Below are 12,501 nucleotides of genomic sequence, written 5' to 3'. Positions count from 1 at the left end.
ACTTTAAAATTTATATTATCTCTTATATGGTTGAGAACAAATTCGGCATAATCATCCATTTCCGTCATATCGTGCAGAAACATCAATAATGCATTAAGTAGGATAGTTTAGTTCAAGGATGAAGTTTTTGGTAATAGATTTAACGTATGGTACGATCGAAACTTTTCGTGACCTGGAAAAAAAAAACTGGTGATGGAGTTTTGAATGCAAAATAATTTCCATACTTAACAATTATCCAAACTATTACTCCTACACAGGTCTACATTGATATAAGCTAAAAAATACTATCAAGTTTTATGAATTAATTTATTAAGACTTTTTCCAGAACATATTCTGTGAATGAATGCAGTTCATAATTTCATGTCACCTTGTTCAGTAGAAGATTATAAAGTTTTATGAAGATGAAAATATTTAACTTAATCTACTTTTGCTAATGGGTAACTGCACGAAAATCATGGGTAGCCACGATTTTGTTCACCCTAGTGCCTAGTGTATATGTGACGCCAAATGAAACAAATTTTGACTACCTAGCTGAAATTTAACGACAACAGCACTGTTTTACCCATTGTGCATGGTTGCCATACAAAGCGGAAGTGCATCTATAACACTAAGTTGAGTGCCGGAAAACGCATCAAAAACCTAGAATAAGAAGATGGTAGGTTAAGATTAAGACCATCCCCAACCAACCCAAGTAGTTATCACCTAAGCACAACTTGGACTAAACATGCATTCCTGGAACAATCTAAACTTCATTCCAGAAACAATCAAATCGTACCTACATTATTTGTTCACCTAAACATCATTCCAAATGCTTGCCCTATTTTGTGCTGTAAACTTCAAAATAACGAGGTAAGCCGTCACTTGTCGAAAATTAATTGCCCTACAACTATGCCGTGCTCACATCTCCCTGAATGCAGGTAAATATAATGCAGTTCTCCACGTGGGCTCTCGATTCACCTCATCGCACACCGAGAACACGAGAACCACGGAGAGAAAGGACACGCTCCAGATGGCAAAATGAATTATATTTCGGATACTTTTAGCATATATTTCACCTAAAATTAAGCCGGCCGCTTCATCGTGCACGGATTCAAGTATGCTCGTACACCAGTTCTCCCATAATAAGATAAAACTTTTATTGCCGGCCGTATGCCTTTGCTACAGTTGCTAGTTAGGGTCCTCCGAGCAGCCGGATATGGTGACTACATGTGTGGCTATATCAACCGCCGGGCAATGTTCTCCTCCATGTGGCACACGATGTAAGGGAAGTGCTCACCGGATGACAACGATAAAACCCAAAACCGTGTGAGCCTATATTTAGAGGAAGAGAAGCATATCCTTAGCATCAGACCGGACTAACTATTTATAAACTTCTCAGTGTATGAAAATGTCTCTAATTTGTCCCATTCTTCTTAATGCTAGCCGTAGGCGATGACCTGGAACTTGCGGGAGCTGGAGGACTTTTTGATAAGTGGAAAAACTTTCTTTAATTAAAACAAGTGCAGTTTGACATGTTAAATAGTTTATTGTGTTAGTCGTTCTTCACAAAAGAACTCACTCAAAAGAGACGTTATCACAAATTCTACGCAATAAGTTAGCCTAATTAAGAGTAATACAGGGGATCTAAAATGGACTTAATGCTAATTTACATTTGCTCAAGACGGCTCTTGAGCTCCTGCAATTCTTTGGCAATTTCCGTCGGTAAATCCCGCGGCAACTGGTTGTCATAGTATTGCTTAATCTCATCGACCTCCTTCAGCCAGAACTGTTTCGGTATCGAGAACAGTTCCTTCTCGTTCACTGGGCTACTCAGTCCGTTGAGGTTCAGTGCTCCTGGTGCCGGGATGCGTCCGACCGGTGTTTCCCGATAGCAGTCGTGGTCATCGACTCGCTGCAGGATCCAGTCCATAACACGGCAGTTTTCGCCGAATCCAGGCCACAGGAATTTGCCGTCCGAACCCTTGCGGAACCAGTTGATGTGGAAGATTTTGGGCATATGGCCACCGGCTTCCGTGCAACGCTGCTCCATACTGAGCCAATGGTTCATGTAGTCTCCAAAATTGTACCCGAAGAATGGTCGCATAGCGAACGGATCGTTCATGATCATCTTGCCCTTGTGTTCGGCGGCGGCAGTAGTTTCACTGCGCATGGCCGAACCAACAAATACTCCATGGGCCCACGAGTTGGCCTCGTATACCAGTGGAACACCCTCTGGGCGGCGTCCTCCGAAGAGAATGGCCGAGATTGGAACTCCTTGATTATCCTCCCAGGCCGGATCTATGATTGGGCATTGACTGGCAGGAGCGCAAAACCGAGAATTCGGGTGGGCAGCTGGAGTTTTCGATTCCCCTAGCTTCCAGGGATTACCCAACCAGTCGGTGATCTCCACTTCGGGGTCTATTTCATTCTCCATTCCCTCCCAGAAGACTCCACCATCGGAAGTGGCGGCGACGTTCGTGAAGATAGTGTTTTTGTACACGGTTTTCATGGCATTCGGGTTGGTTTCGTTAGACGTTCCCGGTGCGACGCCGAAGAAGCCATTTTCCGGGTTGATAGCACGCAGTTGACCTTTGGAGTCAAACTTCATCCAGGCAATGTCATCACCAACGCATTCCATTTTGTACCCAGGCAGGGTGGGGTTCATCATGGCCAGGTTGGTCTTGCCACAGGCTGACGGGAAAGCGGCGGTGATGTATTTCTTGACACCATTCGGATCGGTGATTCCCAGGATCAGCATATGTTCGGCGAGCCATCCTTCACGCTGGGCAATGGTGCTGCCTATCCGGAGAGCAAAGCACTTCTTGCCGAGCAGGGAGTTTCCTCCGTAGCCGGAACCGTACGATACGATTTCGTTGTTAGCTGGCTTGTGCAGAATGATAGTACGCTCCGGATCGCACGGCCAGGAAGGCATAGCGATCTTACCGTTAGCTGGAGTGCCAACCGAGTGCAGACACTTGATGAAGTCCTATTAAATAGAAAATCTGATAAGTTGAGGGTCTAGTAGAAAAATAGCGTTCAACAACTTACCGAGTTATCTGCGAGCTTGTCCAGCACTTCCTGACCCATGCGGGTCATGATGCGCATCGAGCAGACGACGTACGCCGAATCAGTGATCTCAATGCCAAACTTGGACAGCGGTGAAGCAATCGGACCCATCGAGAACGGAACCACGTACATGGTGCGTCCCTTCATGCATCCAGGAAACCGCGATCGGATCGCCGTCTCGTAGTCTTCCGGCGAGATCCAGTTTCCGAGCGTTCCCTTGACGCCTTCCTTGGTTGTCGGAATGGCCTGCTCACGGCGTGCCGTGCAGATGAACGTCTTCGATTCGACGCGCGCCACGTCGGCCGGATTCGTTCGGGCCAACCAGCAATTGTCGTACTTTGGCAACGGGTGGATGGTACCCTGCCCCTGGAGGACCTGCAGCAGTGCCTCGCTTTCCGTGTCGCTTCCGCTGACGATGTGGATCCGATCGGGCCGGCACATGGCTACCGATTCCTCCAGGAAGTTGCGCACCTTGGCCGACAGTTGACCGACGTCGCCATGGACGATCGAAACACCGCGAATGGCATTCTGCGGTTTTGGAACTTCCCGCAGCTTCGGCGTGCAACCGACCGAGGTTTGGAAGCTGTAAGTTTTTGAAAGGGAAATTCGGTATCAGTTTTAAGTTTTCAAAGAGGCTGACGGCTTTGAGAGGAGAGTTCAAATTCTAATAATTTGAGTGCAACTAGATGGGGGCTTCCCAGCCATGGAAGCTGAGCAAATATTTACTGTATTTTTTTAATTTATCATATTATCTGCTAAAACAAATAATTTTCACTTTACTTTCAATCGCAAAGTTTAGCTCTGAAACTCTGACGTTGGTCTGCCAATATATTTGAGATTGTTGGTCACCAATTGTTGAGTTGAGGTAAAAGATCTTTCAGCAAATTAGCTTTGATTAGTCATTGAGGACTTCGATAACTGATGAATGGCTGAGTTCTTTTTGTTTGCTGAACATCCAAGGCAAAGTTCTTAAGAAGATTAATATTGAGTAGACGTAAATATAGAAATGAATTCTAACATGGTACCGCCCCTTTAGAGAAAATTGACAAACTCAATGTATTAAAATCAATATTCTATGATGATGCTATCGTTCCGCATAATTACTTATTATATTGAAAGTTTTGAATAGATTTTGGAATTTTTTAAATCTCATATTTAAAAATATAGATTTTGGATTAATTTGATAAACCCCTCAAATGGCTTTAGAGTAACTTTATATGAGGCGTCGTTGATTATGAAAATGATAGCGAGGGTAGATTTTACGTGTTGGTTAAATTTCATAACCTTTTTCCTAGAATGCATTTTTTTTATAAAACCTTCACGAGAAGATTTTCCAGACGCAATGCATTTGGGGAAACAAACTTTGTTCAAAAACCAAGGTTATATAAAAATTACTAAATTATTCAAAAAACCTTCCGGCGACAACAATACATAATGTGTTAATGTCGCGAAACATTGCAAATTCTGCATACAATTCATGCTAATCTGTAATAGAAGCTTGCATTTTCCGGCTGGGTGATGCTAATCACTTATATAAGCCGCAAATTCGCCTATAGGATGGCGAATTTAAGCTGTTCTATCCTAATTATGCCTAATTGCAACACTTTTAACAGGCTAAGCCAACGTCAATTGAAACAATAGCTTGTAACGTTCTGCAAGTTTTTTCTTCCAAGAATCTACCCACGGCTATTTAAGTTTAATCCCTTATACAAATACTTACGGAGCATAAACTTCGATAACTTGCGGCATGGTCACGATATTCTAAACTTCTACGCTGAATCACGCAAAATTACAGACAAAAAAATCGGCTTAACTTCAACTTTTGATACCCCTGAACACAAAATCACACAACGTAACAATGGGAAGGATTTCAACTTGTATAACAATTACTTTAAAAAGTATATCTCACAACACCTGACAAAAACTAGCTTGTTTTCATCTTACTGTTTTGATATTTTCAGTGGAACTGATGGTCCTGTGTAGAGAGCGGACCCTTTTATATTTGGACGCCGTTCGGCTGGCTGTGGCGTGCTCTAGTATTGGCTTGAATCTTGAATATCGCATCAAAACAAGTTCAAGAGAGCGAGAGCGCGAATGTGACGGACGCCGCAACAATACATGTGGCCGGTTGGTGTGCTGCTCGCTGATTGGCTACCCGCTGGAGGTACAGTCCGAAGACGTCATCAGCGAATACATCCAGAAGTCAGCTGACCACACATATGTGGGTACCTACCTAACCTGCTACAGCAGCTCAACGATCCTCCGCAATGCTACCAGAGAAACAGAGAAAGAGCGAGAATGTTTTGATCAGTGACGTCATGTCCGCAGATAAGCGACTCACTCAACTCAAGTAAACTTCTCGTGAATTAATTTATTAGTATTCGGTATACTCAGATTCTGACTCTAGGGCAGTAGAATACAGTCTCATCTGATTCATGTTTTTTTCGCATACTCTCTTGGACACAAACACGCGCTCGTTTTTGAACTTCATTTGAAAGCAAAAATGTGTTTTTGTTTTGGTTCGTTATCAGCCTCTCATCGGTCGGATCCGAATGTATGTATGCCGCTGTTTTGTTGCCATCTCATTTCGGTTCCGGAAACCTCCCGTCATGCTCTTTCACTCTCGTCCACTAGTTTCTACAATGTTCTCCTAACTTCCCTGTTGCGCCGCTTCACCGCCCCTGACCATTCTGTTCGACCGGGGACCGGTTGGAAAACAACAAGAGTAATAAAACTAGTGACTGCTGCTCTTGTTGAACTTTGGAAATTCGATTAGGTGATAGTTTGGGAAGCTGGTACTTTTCCAACCGGGTTAAATCATTCATTTTGATTTGTAAATTTTAAATTGATATTGTTTCATGAAGCATTCCGAACAATGATTCTCAGGACGATGGTGGATATCTCCCTGGAACGGCCATACCTTTTCATGCTAAGTAATCATGCTTAAACAATGTAATAAACAAGAAAATTTTCCACTGACCTCAGGTAGCCCTCCAGACCTTCTGTGAGCATGTACGTACCAATATGTGAATCAAACAAATCCAACTAGTTTCACAGGTGGTCAAATGTCCGAAGAAAAGCAGAAAACAAACAGACAACAATAGATAAATAATGGAAAATAACAAGTGGATCGAGCCACACCTCCAATTGATCCGTCGAGGTTAAATTATTTTCCTTTTGGTTGATCCTTCGTAATATTCAAAATCGTTGATTCTTAACCTCATCGACATAAAAAAATATTTTGGATTCTTGACTTCTTCTGCAGCGATCTGGATAACATTTGATCACTGATTGATGATTTCGTTCGAAACCATGAATCTTCCTCGGGTCATTGACTTTTATCAGCCTTCTTCAATAATAAAACTAAATAGTTGTTTTTGTTTGGACCCTTCGTGAGTCAGCAAAGATGAACGGTTGCAAGACTTGAGACGATGGGATCGATTTTCGATCCGGTCGAGTTATATTACGCCATTGCTTGCCATACAACGTCATATTGTAATGGTACACAAAGAAAATTCTCAATTTTCGATAAAATTTAATATAATATTTAATATAGAATTTTTTCCATAAAAGTTTAAAGCCATCAGAAAATCACATCGAAGCTACTTTCAACGGAAATATCATTCAATCAATGGACCTAAACCCAAGGACTCTGCTATGTGACATTTACGACATTTTAATCTCTGATTGGTTCTTATCAGTCTGTTGTCAGCTATGGAAGCTAGATTACGCTTTAGTCCGAAAGAGTGTGCTCTGAATAGTTGGCTTTCTATTGGATTGACAGGTAAACCTATGCATTTCGCCGACAATAGATGAGAGCGCGTGAGTGGCTCAACTGCCAACCAACTAACAGGCAGTCTTTAGATTACCAACTGGCAACGTTACTATACTCTAGCCTTTGCCTGAAATGTATTTTAACTGAAACTCCGCTAACTAGAACAAGTTTCAGTTAAGGTGAATCGCTGTGGAAACTTTAATCCTGATTGAACTTAATTTCACTTCGAATATTAGCTCCCGCAAAACTTACAACGATGAAACTTCATGTTTGCTGCAGTGTAGCAAACAGACCTAAGCAACACACATCCCAACTAACAATTTTCGCAATGTAAACGCTTTACCCATTTCATTTATACAGCTTCTAGCTGTATTCAACTGTTATACGATATGAGGCAACCTTTACTCAACCTATATACAAGCAAATCTGGCGAACTTAGTCAGCTACTTATGGCTGTTGGGACGATTGGGACAAGCTCGTATTACGCTTCTATGCCGTTGTTATCCTACTGTTTAGTTGTTTGTGAACTTGAAAGGTGCCCATCACTACACTGCCCATAAATGAGAAATTGGCTAACATGCCATTTTAGTCAATATCGTGAAAATGGTGTTACTTGATAGGTGGCACTCTTGTCACTGCATAACACTGCCAAAACAAGATGATTTGCGAGGATAACGACTTGAAAAATTAGATGGCTAATGTGCAATATAAATAATAAATTGTCTAATGTGCATGATGAGTCTGAAACCGAGCGCAGCAGCCAGTGTGTTTTTAATAGGGAATTTTATGAGCATCAAGTAAGAAGGTCTTATTGTCAAGTGGTCACAGGCATCAGGTTGTGAATCCGATGATTCAGGTTTCAAAACTTATTTTTTTGGTAAACTTTTATAATTAAAAAAATATATTAATAATTGTTTAAGTGTGAGATATTTTTCGGTTTTTGCAGTTTTTATTAAAATGTATGATAATATTAATATTATAAAATATTAAATAACAAATAACAAATTTTGTTATCGTGAGCTGTAAGATTATACCAATAAATTCTTGCCGGGAGGCAACAACGGTAAATTTTCATTAATTATACCTTGTGAAGCGCCCATACTCCGTTGCGCATCCATGTTTCACTCCCGTGTTGAAGTGCCCAACGTAGAGCACAACTCGCGTGTTCTTTCTTTCTCCGTAAAATGAAAGACAGTGCAATTCCATTTCTACTGTATGGAAAAAGCTCTTTGATGAATCAGTTATCCTGAGGTTGCAACTGTGCTCGTCCGCACCTAGCAAACCTCGGATAATAAACTCATCAGAACAACTGCCCCGATTCTTTATTCTTCGAAACCTTTTATACATGAATTTGTTACTTAAACTCTACACAATAGTTTTTCTCAAGTATGTACATATAAAGCGAGACAGATAGTTTTTCTCTTGGAAAGTCGCTGTCTGTTTTTTTAACAAGAATTAATGCTCCTCGCGGTAGGAACGGCTATGTAGGATGCTTACTCACCAATGTTTACTTTGACCTTTCTCGAAGCACCTAGTTAAGCCAGCGCGCATCGCTGACGACGCGGTAGCAACTGTTTATAAACAACTGACCCTGTAAATGTGCGACATTGTCACTGCTGCTGTTAAGTTGTGTATTTTCTACTACCGTATGGGGGTCTATTACTGGTTAATTTCTTACTCAGATTGATATTGGATTTTGAGGCCTTTGCACCTTGCTTACGTGTTAAGGTAAGTTCGACTCCTTTTTTATTTGTTGGAGGAATTTATCATGTTTATTTTGCTGCAAATCAAAATAATCGGAATTATGTATAAGTACACCACCAAATTATTTACACTGTACCGGAACCTGGAATCGAACGACCTCATTGGCGAACCTTGATACTACCAACTTCACTACGGAAACACTTTGAACTGACGTAAACAAATTTACATGCTCCAGATCGCTGAGTAGAGGCTTTATAATAAAGGGTGATACGGTCAAAATTTGGTCAAGGGAAAACGCGTGTAAATCGGTGAAATCGTTTATTTAAAAAATCAAATTAAATTTCTTTTTCAAGTTCAATTAATATAAAATTCAGGAAAAATATTCAGTTAGGCTTCCGCTTTTCCAAATCCGAATTGCCGGGCCTTACGCTTGACCCCTGCCATCAAATTTTGTACAGCCACCTTGTCCACCTTCTTCGCCGCAGAAAGCCAGTTTGCCTTGAACTGCTGCTCGCCCTTAGCAGTTTTTTTTTGGTCTTCTTTAGGTTCCGCTTGACAATAGCCCAGTATTTCTCAATTGGGCGGAGCTCTGGCGTGTTGGGAGGGTTCTTGTCCTTGGGAACCACCTGCACGTTGTTGGCGGCGTACCACTCCATGGCCTTTTTACCGTAATGGCAAGATGCCAAATCCGGCCAAAACAGTACGGAACAACCGTGTTTCTTCAGGAAAGGCAGCAGACGTTTATTCAAACACTCTTTCACGTAAATTTCTTGGTTGACAGTCCCGGAAGCTATGAAAATGCTGCTTTTCAAGCCACAGGTACAGATGGCTTGCCAAACCAGATATTTCTTTGCTATCTTTGACAGTTTCATGTGCTTGAAAACATCTGCTACCTTTCCCTTTCCTTTTGCCGTATAAAACTCCTGTCCCGGAAGCTGCTTGTAGTCGGCTTTGACGTAGGTTTCGTCGTCCATTACCACGCAGTCAAACTTCGTCAGCATCGTCGTGTACAGCCTCCGGGATCGCGCTTTGGCCGTCGTATTTTGTTTATCATCGCGATTTGGAGTCACTACCTTCTTGTAAGTCGATAGTCCGGCTCGTTTTTAGGCTCGATGCACGGTTGTAGACGATACACCCAGCTTATTTGCGGCATCTCGGAGAGAGAGGTTAGGGTTTCGCTTGAAACTACCGGCAACTCTCTTTGTCGTCTCAGCGGCTTCCGGTTTTCGATTTCCCCCCGATCCAGACTTCCTGGCTGTCGACAAACGTTCCCCAAACACTTTAATTACATTTGTAACGGTTGATTTGGCAACTTTTAGCAATTTTGCCAACTTTGCGTGCGAGTAGCTCGGATTTTCGCGATGCGCGAGCAAAATTTTGATACGCTGCTCTTCTTGCTTGGACGGCATTTTGACAACTGAAAAGTGAATTCCAAAATCAAAATAGGAGCAACATTCTACACACACACACCTTCAAAATGAGGGGTGTTCAGGTTTTTTAAATGCAAAATTGAAAGAAATACGTCAAGTTGATATTGACCGAATTTTGACCGTATAACCCTTTAGTGCACATGAATCACCCCAAGCAACACAGAAAACATCTCAATTCTTTTATTTTTTGCCCAGAAATCCCTTAAAAGGTACAAGAAATACATCTTGATATGAAACTGTTTCAAGTTTGTCCCTTGATTTACTTTAGGTCTTAATAATGAAACTCAACTGTTTCAATGTACTGCTTGGATGAACCTTCAAATCATGCATCGAATGGGAGGAGCAAACATGTTACACTCAGATTGGCATGATGTTATATCCTACGTAATATTGTTTGAAACACTTGAGCAACAACTCTAACTCGTGATATGTTTGTTGAATGAGAGTTCCATAAAACATTATTTGGTGCAACAGAGTGTGAATTACATGTTTTTTGAACCTATTGAGCCACTATTTTGAGATGTTACTAAAAAGTTGACGAACCAAGATGTGTCGAAGAACCTATTTAGCGATCAATTATGATGATATAATACAGCGCATTGTATGAATGTTTACGCTCATTGTTCTCAAAACAAAAGAAGCGCTCCTAGCAATCCCTTTTTTCTACGTTCTTCCGTAGGACGAAGAAAATCTAATGGCGTTTCAATACGTTTGGACGGAATTGAAACTCGTAGGACGAATTTAGAATCAAGAAGCAATATTAGATTTTAAACAATATCTCAATAATGTGTGACTCAAGTTGTTTATCAAGTCCAACAGTACGTATGGAAAGGTGAATAAATGTAGAAGTCATCTTTGACATCAATATTCCATTTTTTGTTTTTGGTTTGTTGCAACCATCTAGTAACTTGCATGCTGAAATATGTCATGTCATTGTGACGTATAAAACACTTTTGGAATACGTTGGCAAAAGCGGAGAAATCGATGGTGAGGAAGACCACGACGAGGGCGATAGGACTAGTAATGGCGGAGGACGATGGTGATTAACGACGATGCCAACAGCGGCTGGCGTAGCCGTAGCCGTTCCAAAGGGACAGAGAAAACGGTGAGAAGCCTGAGCTAACATTGGATCGATTGTTGCTGGAGCTGGGGGCACCAAATATGTTGTCAGATGGAGCTCGTTTTTGCCGGACCTGCTGAAACGGCACCAAATAGCGGGCACATTGCCAGAACTAGTTGTTCCTAATGCCGAAACCTGATGGTTGCTGACGGAGGAGCTCCACCGATTTCACTACCACTCGATGTCGCATTACAACTGACAAGTGACGTTTAAAGCACGCACATACCCAACTAATTCTATGATTGTTAAAACTACGCATTGCTCATTTTCACTCGAGTTTACTGCAAAAAAAAGATCTAGATTTCACCAGTCTGGTTCCTACCTGTGCCACCGTTAAGGCCCACGCACATTAGATCAAGGTCGAGCACGTTGCGGTAAAGTGACAGCTATATCTATTATCTAACTGTCAAATTTACGTGAACGCAACGCAAATGGATCTAATGTGGTGGCCCTTTAGGATTAACACTTCCAGAGCTGATGTCACTACGCCTGATCAAAAATAACAAATTTATCCTCCAATTATCGATCAGCCAGAGTGCTATTAATTGGTAGTTTTAATCCTTAAGGTAATACGATACGTCACGCTTTTTTTCTGTTTTTTTTTTTCTCTCCTTTCTATGTGTCCGTGAATTGATTAACATTGATGATGTAGTAGTGTGAGTGTACATCATGCACTACCGTAACTACCGTAAACATAGCTGCTAGAGTTCGTTATTATTAGGTCGAATGTGTAACAGTTGATAAAAAAAATAAGAAATTAAAGAATAAGTTATGTCCATCTTACTGTAAATTTCAACCTTCGTCATTTTTAAAAAGATAAAGATATCTCTTTATCATCCAATATTGAGACTATCACTACATTTCTATTCAATTTGCCAATATTATCGACCTACCACCTCCCAGGACACCCCTTCCTATACAGAAAATAATTATGTACCTAGCCACCAAGCCCAACATGTTAAGTCATCATTGTAGTTAATTGATTCAACATCACACTTTGTACACTTTGGTTACATACGACCTGTCCAAAAGTGATTGCAGAGCTCAAACCTCCAGGTACACGGTACACTCAAAAAATTCTACACGTCATCATCATGTGTCTCACACTTAATTTTGCGCTTATTGTGAAACACATCCATTTCATGTGTTAATCTTATGCTATGAATCATGCCTGAACACTTTGAATTGTGACACACTTGAATTCTATGTGCCTCATATGGTGATATCAATAGCTTTGCACATCATAGTTAAATTCTACTTTGCCGACTCTAAAAATAAATCTACAAATATATATAAACAAAAATGTCAGAGGCCAGAGCTTTCACATATCTTTTTAAAGGGTCTGATTTGGGATTCGATCATGGACTGTTGGGGGTGTGCTGCTGCCGGAGTCTTCGTTAGATCTCACTCTGCCACGGTTGTTCTAA

The 12,501-nt window shown here is 41.3% G+C and overlaps 1 protein-coding gene across 1 annotated transcript; it reads right to left on the bottom strand.

Moving 5' to 3' along the window:
- Positions 1-1,505: 1,505 nt before the first annotated feature.
- On the bottom strand, positions 1,506-5,009 carry LOC135710980 (phosphoenolpyruvate carboxykinase [GTP]-like). Its single transcript, XM_065233714.1, has 3 exons — positions 4,766-5,009; positions 3,028-3,628; positions 1,506-2,965 (listed from the first exon to the last, which is right to left on the bottom strand). The coding sequence occupies exons 1-3, from the start codon at positions 4,792-4,794 to the stop codon at positions 1,646-1,648; spliced, it is 1,950 nt and encodes a 649-aa protein (XP_065089786.1). The 5' UTR covers positions 4,795-5,009; the 3' UTR covers positions 1,506-1,645.
- Positions 5,010-12,501: the final 7,492 nt, after the last annotated feature.

This window comes from Ochlerotatus camptorhynchus, unplaced genomic scaffold (genome assembly GCF_037179485.1).
Source record: "Ochlerotatus camptorhynchus isolate MF236.1 unplaced genomic scaffold, CSIRO-AGI_Acam_v1.1 ptg000412l, whole genome shotgun sequence".
Taxonomy (NCBI): domain Eukaryota; kingdom Metazoa; phylum Arthropoda; class Insecta; order Diptera; family Culicidae; genus Ochlerotatus; species Ochlerotatus camptorhynchus.
The sequence above is the reverse complement of the archived record's forward strand: the minus strand, read 5'-3'. Positions and strand labels throughout refer to the sequence as shown.